The sequence below is a fragment of the Pelodiscus sinensis genome, chromosome 17, assembly GCF_052426305.1.
Source record: "Pelodiscus sinensis isolate ZL-2025 chromosome 17, ASM5242630v1, whole genome shotgun sequence".
NCBI lineage: Eukaryota > Metazoa > Chordata > Testudines > Trionychidae > Pelodiscus > Pelodiscus sinensis.
The window spans coordinates 3,470,198-3,483,785 of NC_143068.1; the positions used below are offsets into that span (position 1 = coordinate 3,470,198).

At 56.3% G+C, this 13,588-nt stretch overlaps 1 protein-coding gene across 1 annotated transcript in view; it reads right to left on the bottom strand.

Annotated features, from left to right (window-relative positions):
- The window catches only part of LOC102457791 (rho GTPase-activating protein 39-like), a 67,902-nt gene extending 54,848 nt beyond the window's left edge, over positions 1–13,054 (bottom strand). The window contains exon 1 of the mRNA XM_075901474.2: positions 12,993–13,054. Coding sequence (XP_075757589.2) covers positions 12,993–13,003 — 11 coding nt within the window. The 5' untranslated portion in view covers positions 13,004–13,054. The remainder of the gene's footprint in view (positions 1–12,992) is intronic.
- Between the last annotated feature and the right edge of the window lie 534 nt (positions 13,055–13,588).

The following is a 13,588-nucleotide window of genomic DNA, read 5'->3' on the forward strand; positions in this document are numbered from 1 at the left end:
CGGGGCCCTGACTGCGGCACAGCTGCCTCCAGCCCCCAGCCTCAGGGGGAGTGGGAAGGGCCAGCGGTGCAGTCGCTCGCTGAGGGAACCCAAGAGCACTGCAGGGAAGGGCTTTGCCGTCTCCTCCTTCCTGTGACGCATGGGGAAGCCAAAGCACAAAAAGCACCTTGCCTGACGTCACTCTGGGGCAACCTCCCAGGGCCCTGGACTCCCGTCCTCTTGCGTATCCACACGGACCCGCCTCGGGTCCCAAGGGCTCAGCTCAGGCTCTGGATCAATTCCCACGTGTGGCTGGGATGGCAAATGTACCCTGGGCTGCTGCTGCCCAGGGCATCCCCTGCAGCAAAGCTAAACTTGGCTTACGCTCACAGGCCAACACTCGGCTAATGCAGAGTTATGGCTCCTCTGATGTGCTCCTGCCACCGCAGTGACCAAAAACCAAGGAAATACCCAGTTCAGGCAACAGGAGCAGCCAGATCAACCCCCCCGCCCGATCTCTCTGACCCACTCAACACCGCGATACCCGGACACCCCCGCCTCCTCTCATCTCTTACCCACTCAACACCGCGATACCCGGACACCCCCGCCTCCTCTCATCTCTCTCACCCACTCAACACCACGATACCTGGACACCCCCACCTCCTCTCATCTCTCTTACCCACTCAACACCGCGATACCTGGACACCCCCGCCTCCTCTCATCTCTCTTACCCACTCAACACCACGATACCTGGACACCCCCGCCTCCTCTCATCTCTCTTACCCACTCAACACCGCGATACCCAGACACCCCCGCCTCCTCTCATCTCTCTCACCCACTCAACACCACGATACCTGGACACCCCCACCTCCTCTCATCTCTCTCACTCACTCAACACCACGATACCTGGACACCCCCACCTCCTCTCATCTCTCTCACCCACTCAACACCACGATACCTGGACACCCCCACCTCCTCTCATCTCTCTCACTCACTCAACACCACGATACCTGGACACCCCCACCTCCTCATCTCTCTCACCCACTCAACACCACGATACCTGGACACCCCCACCTCCTCTCATCTCTCTCACCCACTCAACACCACGATACCTGGACACCCCCACCTCCTCTCATCTCTCTCACCCACTCAACACCACGATACCTGGACACCCCCGCCTCCTCTCATCTCTCTCACCCACTCAACACCACGATACCTGGACACCCCCACCTCCTCTCATCTCTCTCACCCACTCAACACCACGATACCTGGACACCCCCACCTCCTCTCATCTCTCTCACCCACTCAACACCACGATACCTGGACACCCCCACCTCCTCTCATCTCTCTCACCCACTCAACACCACGATACCTGGACACCCCCGCCTCCTCTCATCTCTCTCACCCACTCAACACCACGATACCTGGACACCCCCACCTCCTCTCATCTCTCTTACCACTCAACACCGCGATACCCGGACACCCCCACCTCCTCTCATCTCTCTTACCCACTCGACACCGCGATACCCGGACACCCCCACCTCCTCTCATCTCTCTTACCACTCAACACCGCGATACCCGGACACCCCCGCCTCCTCTCATCTCTCTTACCCACTCGACACCGCGATACCCAGACACCCCCGCCTCCTCTCATCTCTCTTACCCACTCGACACCGCGATACCCAGACACCCCCGCCTCCTCTCATCTCTCTTACCCACTCGACACCGCGATACCCAGACACCCCCGCCTCCTCTCATCTCTTACCCACTCAACACCACGATACCCGGACACCCCCGCCTCCTCTCATCTCTCTTACCCACTCGACACTTCGATACCCAGACACCCCCACCTCCTCTCATCTCTCTTACCCACTCGACACCGTGATACCCGGACACCCCCGCCTCCTCTCATCTCTCTTACCCACTCAACACCGCGATACCCGGACACCCCCGCCTCCTCTCATTTCTCTCACCCACTCAACACCGCGATACCCGGACACCCCCGCCTCCTCTCATCTCTCTTACCCACTCAACACCGCGATACCCGGACACCCCCGCCTCCTCTCATCTCTCTTACCCACTCGACACCGCAATACCAGGACACCCTCACTTCCTCCCGCTCACCCCGTTCTCCTTGCGCACAGTGGTACATACTGACTACCGTCACCAAAACCAGAGCCCAGGTCGATTTCTGACAACACCACGCCAGCCCGGCACTTTCAGAGCATGACACCAGAGTTTGGCTTTGCGAGGGAATATGGCAGGCAGAGCAGGAAGGCAGCCTCCCTGGTCAGAGCTCTCGTTCCACCAGGATGAGGAAGCCCCAAAGGACTGTTTGGACTGTGAATTCTGTCTTGGGGGAATTCCCCACTGCTTTGCAGTGTGATGCCCTGAGCAGCCTTTCAGCATGTGACTCGGACTCGTCTAGAGCATGGCCTAGGAAACACCAGCCTCGCTGGGAAAGCGGAACGGTCGGAATCCTTCCAACCTTGGGCAGGGGCAGAGTGGGCAGTCTGGGGCCCCTCTGGGCAGGGGAACGCTGGGGAGCTGTGAGGATACCACCCCACCCAGGCCGGCTTGGCAGCTTGCAGCAGCAGTTTTGCTCTGCAGCATTTTGGGCTCTCAGTACATTTGCTGTCTCAAATCCCAAAGGCGCGATTTGCACGGCGTGCCACATGGCTGCTGCTCTCCTAGGCAGATCGTCAGAACACTGCGAGACCGAGGGACCTGAGTGGGAGCTACTCAAGCAAGTGCCCTCTAGCAGTGATCCAACTCAGCCCCCCACCCCGCACAGTCCAGTGCTACTAAGACTGGGATACGGTCAGACTGGAACTACAGGTGACTTCTGATATGGCAGGAGCAGTTTGGGTCAGTTGTCCTTACATGGATCCACCTCAGGACACGTGGACGAGTAATCACGCCCAAAGCACACATGGACACTGCACTGTGCACTCACAGCAGCTGCTGCCGTCCTCTCCTGGCTGCCTGGGAAGAGACATGCTCCTCTCCGAAGGGCAGGAGAGTTCACTTTTGCCACACAGCACACAGCTGGTCACAGGGGGGCTATTCACGGCTGTATTAGCCAGCGTGTTGCTGATGCTCCACATGTGGCTTGAAACCGAACAAAGAATGTGTTTTAAAAAGGCACCAGAAAAATAATGGGGGTTGGATTGTATCAAACATGAGCCTCAACAAATGGCACAAAGACTCTGGAGAGGTGTCCGCAGCGTGAGCTGAGCGGGTCTCTGCTCAAATGTGGAGAAACTATTTCACCGTTAAACTCCGTTTTGTGAAGGGTGAAAATAGGCTTGATGCTGCTCATCTCAACACCTGGGAATTAGCAGGAAGGTCACAGTTGCATCCAGAATCCCCCCTCCCCCGGGCCCCCGACGAATCCAGCTCTAAGCAGATCCTGGTGTTCGCTCTAGTCTTCATTTATATTCTAAATAAAAAGTGGCTTTGCTACTATCCACGCGCACAGGGCCTGGAGGGCTTACAAAGGAATGAGTAAGTCTGCCTGCTACAAAAAAGCAGATATAATTGTGTTGTGTCTGAACACAGGCAATGAAAACTAACCAGTCCCAAACATTTGAGAATCTGAACTCTGGCGAAGGTCTGCAGCATTTCCTCTCACTTGGCTAGCCCAGGAAGAGAGCCATGAAGGTAGAACAGAAAAGGGCAGATTAGAGTAGGAAGCCAGAGAGGCAGAGCAGAAGCACTTTTTCTTTGAATCTTAGATTCATTTTTCCATCACAACAGAATTTGGCATGTTTGCTGTTGACAGTTTCCCAGAGACCCAGGGCTTGCAAACAAGTAGTAAATAAGGCCCTAAACTTTTGTTATTACTATATAACAACTGCCTTTTAGAAAAGATAGTGCAGAGAGCTAGGAGAAGAAACACACAGGCTATGTCTACACTACAAGGTTTTTGCAGAAAAACAACCGTTCTTGCGCAAAAACCTGCGGAGCATTCACATCTCAAGTGCATGTTTGTGCAAGAAAATCTACAGTCAGTCGACAGAAGAGAGGGCTTTTTGCGGGGTAGGTAAACCTCCGTCTATGAGGCGTAACTCCTTTCTGCACAAGAGTTCTTATGCAAAAAGATGTGTGTGGACGCTCAAAGGGGATTTCTTGCGCAAGGAGAGTCTACCACAAAAAGCACAGGTGCTTTGATGGTCATTCTGTGAATGACCATCAGAACTTTCTTGTGCAAGAGCGTCCATGCAGTGTGGATGCTCTCTTGCACAAAAGCACATCGCTTTTGCAATGTGCTTTTGAGGTGTGGACACACTTTTGCGAAAGAAGTTTTTCCACAAAAAGCTTCTTGCGTAAAAACCCTGCAGCGTAGACAAAGTCACACTGTCTAACAGCTAGGTTTCTTCACCAGCCTGAAGAAATCCAGAGGTGCTCTCCTGATACTGCTAACATCGGAGTATGCTACACAACTTCAGCTACGTCAATTGTGTAGCTTGAGTCAAAATAGCTTGTTTCGGCTTTTGGCGTGTACATAGCAGGAAGTCGAAGGAAGAGCACTCTTCCTTTGACTTCCCTTACTCCTCATAAAATGAGGGTTCCCATGAATCGGAGTAAGAAGTCCTCCAGCTCAATACTATGTTGAAATAAAGGCTTGTAGTGTAGAAGCGCTCTTTGTTATTTCGGAATAATGTCAGCTATTCTGAAATAACGCTGCTGTGTAGATGTAACCTGAATGAGTCAATAAATTAAAAATTAAATTAATATCAAACATTTCTATTCTGTAAGAGTTGACCTTATGGGCATTCATATTAGAAAAGGGGCTGCATTCAGATTAATTTATTTTAGTTTACGTGATAAAGGAAAGAAGTAAGACTAATGTTTGCAATCAAACACATCTACGCTATGGAGTTAATGACATACACGTGTGCTGAAAGCAGCAGTAAATAAAAGGAACTGAAACCAAATAGTACATTTATAAGGCCACTTAACCACAGAGTGGAATCAGAAATGCAACTATTTGGTAGCAATGCCCAGACACTGCTCGGCCACACACACCAAGGTCTGATCACTGTTGCTAAAACAAACAGAACATAAATAAAAGATCTATACAGCACTTCCAGCCTGCTAGAGAACAGCAGTTCTTGGAGTGACTTTCCATTGCATAATGGACTGTTCAAACAAGCGTCAAAAGCAGCAAAGAACACAGAGGGATTGTACAAATTATATGAACATGATATTGACCATTCAGTAGCTGGCAGATGGTTGCACAGGAAAGATGGCCTGACCCGTCATACACAAGCTGCTATGACAAGATACTTTGTCTCCAGGCAATTCCAGTTCTGTGGCAAGAACTAAATGCTGATGTCTTGTTCTCTGATTGGATGGTGAGCAGGGATGATTCATTCTGGTTGGACATTCTGAATGTTTTCGAGACGTATGGATCATGTTTGGTCCATGTCATCACCTTTAATAAAGGGGACTATATGTTGGACCACCCAGCACAAATAGGATAAAATGGTCTGTCTCCTTCAGCTTGTCGCTTCCTGAAAGCGTAGAATACCAGGAAGGGAGAAGTTTGAAATCTTGGATACTGGGAGGCCTTCTGGTGCTATCGAGTTGCTGTCTTAGATAGGCACTGTAACGGTCTCTATCTTCCTGCAAGAGGGGTTTCCAGTAGCAGCCCAGGAAAAGAGAGAGTCATTTCTACCCTTCAGTCCATTGGTGTTTGCAGTGTCAACTCTTGGGGTGTGTCTAGACTACATGCCTCCGTCGACGGAGGCATGTAGATTAGCCAGATCGGCAGAGGGAAATGAAGCTGCGATTAAAATAATCGCGGCTTCATTTAAATTTAAATGGCTGCCCCGCTCTGCCGATCAGCTGTTTGTCGGCAGATCGGGGCAGTCTGGACGCGCCACGCCGACAAAGAAGCCTTTCTTGATCGGCATAGGTATGCCTCGTGAAACCAGGTTTACCTGTGCCGATCAAGAAAGGCTTCTTTGTCGGCGCGGCGCGTCCAGACTGCCCCGATCTGCCGACAAACAGCTGATCGGCAGAGCGGGGCAGCCATTTAAATTTAAATGAAGCCGCGATTATTTTAATCGCGGCTTCATTTCCCTCTGCCGATCTGGCTAATCTACATGCCTCCGTCGACGGAGGCATGTAGTTTAGACGTATCCTTGCAGTGAACAGCAGCTGAGCTGAAACAGCTGAGCAAAGATCTAGTGATAAGTAACACCCAGACTCTCTTGTGTGGAGATCCAAGTCAGTCAATCGTCCACTTCCAAAAACTTAACTTTTCCTAAAGCTGGGGACCAACTGACAAAGGAAGAGAACATGCTAGTGCGTGCGCTTTAAATACTGTCACAGTTGGTTTGTCTTTGTTTTGTAACTGGGCCTTTCAAGTTTGTGGAAAAGAAGCTGTAGAACTGAACAAGTTAACTATGCTCACAGAACATGTGCATATGTCTATCAGAGTTAATGGTTTCCAACTGCCTCTCCAGTCCTACACGGCCTCCTGTCCTGAGCTATCTTTAGATCCTTTTTCCTCTGTTAGCAGCAGCAGAGTTAATGACCACAAGGTATCCATCCTACTCTGAGGGACTCAGTCAAAAATCGAAACCAAATCAGTTTCCCAATACAGTGATTGAGCATAAGTGTTACTGTTTATTGCAATGGTGTGATCTGATACTGAAACCCTAAAAGCTTACATCAACCACTTCCCTAGTCTGTTAGCCAAACCACAGACCAATGTCTTCTTATATCCGATCATATTAACAGTTGTTGTTATTAGGAATATTAAATAAAATTCCATAAAACTAAATTCAACTCTTGAATCCTTTTATGCAATCACAATTAAAAGGACACTACTTAGAAAGGGGGTTTCAGTCCTCAGTTAAGTTTTAACGAAGGTTTGGTTTATTAAACTTTTCATTCCTTCAAATGCTGAGTAGCCCCATCTTAACTTTAAACCAGTAGTTAAACCAGTGTCAGAGGCTGTGTGGACAGTCACATACGGATTTAAACCAAGAATATTTCAGTTTAAGACCATAGGGAAGAGGTTTAACATGAACCAACATAAGCCCCTCCAACACTCCTCAGAGTAGCCCCCCAGGATCTTGCCCCAGATTAACTGCCCAGCTGCATCAGAGAACCCCAGCGTGCCAAAGCCACAAGTGATCTGTGGAATCAGCTTGCTATTTGAGGGCAGGCTGGTAATCTGCAATACGTTTCAATCTACTCCAAGCTGAAATCCACTGGCGCTTTCTGAGAAAGGTTTGCAGAACAATTTGCAACACAAGCGATGAATTACGCCCCGAGTTGGAATTAGAACCAGCTCTGGGTAATATTCAAGTACGTGGATGCAGTGACACCCCCGGAGCTAGTCCCTTGTTTGGAGGTCAGCCTCCAGACAAGTGAATCCCATCCTGCCAGCAGGATGTGCTGGGTGCCCCTACCGAGCAGGCCGAAGGACAGTCAGTCCCTAAGAACCAGGCAAATTCTGAGCCCAACCCCCACACGCCTACTTAAGAGCAGATCTCAACAACCCGGCTGCTCCATCTCTAGTACTAGCAGGGCCAGCGCAAAAAGGGCAGATTGCGCACTCCACACATAGCCCCGTTTCTCAAGAGGGGCGTTTCCACAGGCAGGCCCCCTGGCGTCCAGCCACAAACAAGAGACACTAGAGATAGACACATTCCTGCACAAGCAGGCCTTATGCATCGCAATGTGAAGGGCACTGCTGGCCAATCAGCTCACCGCAGAAACTATTCTTTTATCTCTGCACCATGCTGCTTTTTCCCCTTCAAATCAACCGTGGCCAGAACATTCTCTTGATCACAGAATTAGCAGCCTGAATCTACGCAGATGTCCATGTATCTGATGTACTTACGGAAGAGACCAGCAGACCCACTGTGAGTGCAAAAGGCACGTGGACAATTCAAACAGGACTCCAGCCCCACACTTGCCACTCCTATAATCCACTGTGATCTCGGTAACACTTTCAGTCGCCTGGACCCAAGGTGTTATCTGACCTCCTGAGGTCTCTTCCAACCCTCCTCTTCTATGGTTCTATGACAGGCAGAAGCAAGGGCCCTGCCAATGCAAGAGCTAGACAGGCTGGGTGAGGTCATGTCATGTCATGTCCATCTGGGAAGAGCTCTGTGTAGCTCAAACACTTGTCTCTCTCCCCAACAGAAGTTGGTCCAATAAAAGCTGCCTAACATCCTGGGACCAACACAGCCGCAACACCATTGCACAGCTCAGTAGATAATAAGCAGAAGAACACAACCGACCAAAGGCGTAGATGAGGGGTCAAGGGACTTGCTAGGCGGGCAGCCGCATGCACCGTCACGCAGGCCTGAGGGACTCAGGAGGAAGAGTCAAAGTCTTGACTACAGGATTAATTTTTCCAGTTTGTCCAAGGAAATGAACGACCTGCAACTTCCGAGCTCTGACAGTGAAGTGTCCTTGTGCAGCTGTTTGGTCAGGCAAGAGTAACAACCAGCTCCTGCCAGAGCTCTTGTAGCACCAGGCCCGTTGGCACTAGGCTTGTTCTCTAGCACTGTCGGTGTGAGCCAGGTGCAAAGGCGGGATCTTCCTGTGGACTGTCAGGCGCTCTGTTCTGAGGGAGAAACGCTGTTTTACAGGGAGAGGAGAAAGGGAAAAAGGAAGCCTCGTGGAATTCCCGAGGCTCTGCAGAACTGCTCCAGCAGCCCTGCTCTAACAATGGAGGGAAGAGCCCCGCCACTAAGCAAAGAGCCAATCCGGTTCCTCTCACGAGAGGAGACTGGGCCTTTGTCTATACTTAGAAATGTGAAGTGCAGCCGCAGCACAGCTCCCCCAGCGCCCTGTGGAAACCACCTCCAGGGGAGCAGCTCCCAGCGCTGCAGCCTGGTTCCTACGGGCACTTGACAGTGCTGTCACCTGCCAGGGTAGCCCTTGCCTGTAAGACACCAGCTCCCCGTCTCCCCACTTTGAAGCTTTGAATGCCCCATCGTTACAGCCTGCAGACCTCTCAGGAGAGGCAATTAGCATCCAAATGCTTAACGTGGCCTGGCCCTGGAGATGACAGACACTTTTGCTGCTGGCCTCTGCATCATCCCCCATGCATCACACAAGCCCCCAGGGAGGGCTGTCTGAAGGGGGTTACTCCAGGGTGTATGACATCAGTCCATGTTTGGAGTGCAATGCATCCTGGGAAACCGGGTCTCCTGGGCACCCACCTACGTTGTAAACAGCAGATCCTTAATACTCATCCCACGGACAAGAGAGATCCAAGCCGGGGTGGAAGTAAAACTGCAGCAGAAAGAGCCCAGATGAGCATTCCTGCACATGCACCAGCAGCTCCAGCGCTAGGGGACCGTCAGAAAGCCACACAGCAATAACCATGGATATCCGGACACTCAAACCCGCCCAGCCGTCCGCCCGTCTGTGAATCAGGCAAAATCACTCCAAGGCACATGGATGCTCACTGATTAACAGCTTCTCAGCACTGACAGCCTTGCTGGCCTCAACACTCCCACTGGCACAGGTCCACACCGTCTGAGGAGTGGGCCGTTTCACCCTGAGCAGGCCGTGAAGACAAAGGCCAGTCTGGCAGTAACGGAACCACATGAGACTCGGCTAAACAAAGGGTCTCTCCAGAAGTTGGGCCAACGGCCCCCATCGAAACAGAACGTCCTAGCCCAGAGTTAGCCCCTGCCTTCAACAGGCTTACGTCAGGGGTGCACACGGCCCACTGGCTTTACTGAGGGGTCAAATAAGCAAAGGCCAAGTGCAAAACAGGGTCCCTCCCTACGGGAAGCGGCGACACTGCAAGTCAACGGCAATCAAACAAGAGCAGGTTCCTGCGCCCCTTAGAACGCCCGACACTGCCCTGCTGCTGCCTGACCCGCCGCCGGGAACAAGCCCTCTGGAGTGGGGAGGAGCCTCTCGGCTCCTAAGCCCTCCGTTAGGAGGGCAGGTCCCTTCCCCCGCCCAGGGCCTGGACTCCAGGCAACCAGAGGCCGTGGCAATCCTGGCCCCATGTGCCGACTCCTCACAAAGAAGAAACGCGCCTGGGAGGTTCATTTCTGCCTGGGGAGGGGCCTGCAGCAGGTGTGGGCACTGACATGGGTGCTGCTCCCTTCATCTCAGCAACCGTCGACCTCTCAGCCAGCGCCCTGTTAATCATCAACCGAAAACCCAGCGCCAGGGCGGCAGGCAGCAGGGGGGGGCCAGGCCGGGGCCATTGGCACACAGCATTGGGACGGCGCTCTCAGAGCCCATGGGGGGGGCATTGGCACACACAGCATTGGGACGGTGCTCTTGGAGCCCGTGGGGGGGGCATTGGCACACACAGCATTGGGACGGCGCTCTCGGAGCCCATGGGGGGGGCATTGGCACACAGCATTGGGACGGCGCTCTCAGAGCCCATGGGGGGGGCATTGGCACACACAGCATTGGGACGGCGCTCTCAGAGCCCATGGGGGGAGCATTGCCACACACAGCATTGGGACGGCGCTCTCAGAGCCCATGGGGGGGGCATTGGCACACAGCATTGGGACGGCGCTCTCAGAGCCCATGGGGGGGGCATTGGCACACAGCATTGGGACGGCGCTCTCGGAGCCCATGGGGGGGGCATTGGCACACAGCATTGGGACGGCGCTCTCAGAGCCCATGGGGGGGGCATTGGCACACAGCATTGGGACGGCGCTCTCAGAGCCCATGGGGGGGGCATTGGCACACAGCATTGGGACGGCGCTCTCGGAGCCCATGGGGGGGGCATTGGCACACAGCATTGGGACGGCGCTCTCGGAGCCCATGGGGGGGGCATTGGCACACAGCATTGGGACGGCGCTCTCGGAGCCCATGGGGGGGGCATTGGCACACAGCATTGGGACGGCGCTCTCGGAGCCCATGGGGGGGGCATTGGCACACAGCATTGGGACGGCGCTCTCGGAGCCCATGGGGGGAGCATTGGCACACAGCATTGGCACACAGCATTGGGACGGCGCTCTCAGAGCCCATGGGGGGGGCATTGGCACACAGCATTGGGACGGTGCTCTCGGAGCCCATGGGGGGAGCATTGGCACACAGCATTGGCACACAGCATTGGGACGGCGCTCTCAGAGCCCATGGGGGGGGCATTGGCACACAGCATTGGGACGGTGCTCTCGGAGCCCATGGGGGGGGCATTGGCACACAGCATTGGCACACAGCATTGGGACGGTGCTCTCAGAGCCCATGGGGGGGGCATTGGCACACAGCATTGGGACGGTGCTCTCAGAGCCCATGGGGGGGGCATTGGCACACAGCATTGGGACGGCGCTCTCAGAGCCCATGGGGGGGGCATTGGCACACAGCATTGGGACGGCGCTCTCGGAGCCCATGGGGGGGGCATTGGCACACAGCATTGGGACGGCGCTCTCAGAGCCCATGGGGGGGGCATTGGCACACAGCATTGGGACGGCGCTCTCGGAGCCCATGGGGGGGGCATTGGCACACAGCATTGGGACGGCGCTCTCGGAGCCCATGGGGGGAGCATTGGCACACAGCATTGGGACGGCGCTCTCAGAGCCCATGGGGGGGGCATTGGCACACAGCATTGGGACGGTGCTCTCGGAGCCCATGGGGGGGGCATTGGCACACAGCATTGGCACACAGCATTGGGACGGTGCTCTCAGAGCCCATGGGGGGGGCATTGGCACACAGCATTGGGACGGTGCTCTCAGAGCCCATGGGGGGGGCATTGGCACACAGCATTGGGACGGCGCTCTCGGAGCCCATGGGGGGGGCATTGGCACACAGCATTGGGACGGCGCTCTCGGAGCCCATGGGGGGGGCATTGGCACACAGCATTGGGACGGCGCTCTCGGAGCCCATGGGGGGGGCATCGGCACACAGCTCTGGGACGGTGCTCTCGGACCCCGTGGGGGGGGCATTGGCACACAGCATTGGGACGGCGCTCTCAGAGCCCATGGGGGGGGCTTTGGCACACAGCATTGGGACGGCGCTCTCGGAGCCCACGGAGGCCAGGCCGGGGCAGCACCCCAGGAAAGGAAGGCACAGGCAGATGAAATGTCTCAGTGATCCCAGATCACTCAGGTCCCAGCAGACCAGGGCCCTAGGCACAACACCCGCCCTCCCATCTACCTCTTCTCCACCAGGCCAAAGCAGGAGGCTCCCCACAGATGTACCTCAGCATTCCCCCTGTGCCCCAGCCCCTGGCGTCGTGGGGAGCCCACAGCCTGCCTGCTACAGCTCAGACTTGAGGAGTCCTCCTAGGGTACTTCCAACCAGCCGGAACTTTGGATTCCTGCCCACAGTTCCATGGGGAGGCAGAATTCCCGAACAATGGGGGGGGGGGTGCAGCTGGGAGGGAGGAGGGGATCCCTTAACAATAGGAGGTGCAGCAAAGAGAGGGGATCCCATACTAATGGGGGTGTGTGGCTGGGGGAGGGAGTTCCCTACCAACCCCCTGCCATTAGGGGGCGGTGGGGGAGGGGGGTGGTGGGGGAGAGGGGACCCCCTACCAATGGGGGGGCAGTAGGGGAGGGGACCCCCTGCCAGTAGGGGAGGAGACCTGCTGCCAGTGGGGGGGCGGTAGGGGGAGGGGACCCCCTGTCTGTGGGGGGCAGTAGGGAATGGGACCTCCTGCCAGTGTAGGGCAGTGGGGGAGGGGACCAGCTACCAATGGGGGGGCGGGGAAGGGGACCCCTGCCGGTGGGGAGCGGTGGGGAGGGGGAATCCCCTGTCAGTGGGGGGGAGGGGACCCCTGCCGGCGGGGGGGGGGGGGGAGAGGGAATCCCCTGCCAGTGGGGGGGAGGGGACCCCTGCCGGCGGGGGGGGGGGAGGGGGAATCCCCTGCCAGTGGGGGGAGGGAGAATCCCCTGCCAGTGGGGGGGGGGGGAGGGGGAATCCCCTGCCAGTGGGGGGGAGGGGACCCCTGCCGGCGGGGGCCGAGGGGGAATCCCCTGCCGGCGGGGGGAGCGTGGGTCTCGCCGAGCGGAGCCAGGACCCGGCTCAACAGGTGCGGCCCGGCCCGGCCCCGCACTCACCGCTCCGCCATGTCCCCTCCTCGCCCGGCGCCGCCGGCGGCTGCAGGATGTGAAACCCGAGCCGGCCGGGGCGGGCAGGGGAGGGGAGAGGGGCGGGGTGATGGCAGGTGGGGTGAGGGGGCAGGGGACGGGGGGAAGTGACGGAGTGGGGTGAGGGGGCAGGGGACGGGGGAGTGATGGGGTGAGGGGGCAGGGGACGGGGGGAAGTGACGGAGTGGGGTGAGGGGGCAGGGGACGGGGGGAGTGACGGGGGGGGTGAGGGGGCAGGGGACGGGGGGAAGTGACGGGGGGGTGGCAGGGGACGGGGGGGTGACGGGGGGGGTGGGGGGCAGGGGACGGGGGAGTGACGGGGTGGGGTGAGGGGGCAGGGGACGGGGGGAAGTGACGGGGGGGTGAGGGGGCAGGGGACGGGGGGAAGTGACGGGGGGGGTGAGGGGGCAGGGGACGGGGGGAAGTGACGGGGGGGGTGAGGGGGCAGGGGACGGGGGAGTGACGGGGTGGGGTGAGGGGGCAGGGGACGGGGGAGTGACGGGGTGAGGGGGCAGGGGACGGGGGGAGTGACGGGATGGGGTGAGGGGGCAGGGGACGGGGGAGTG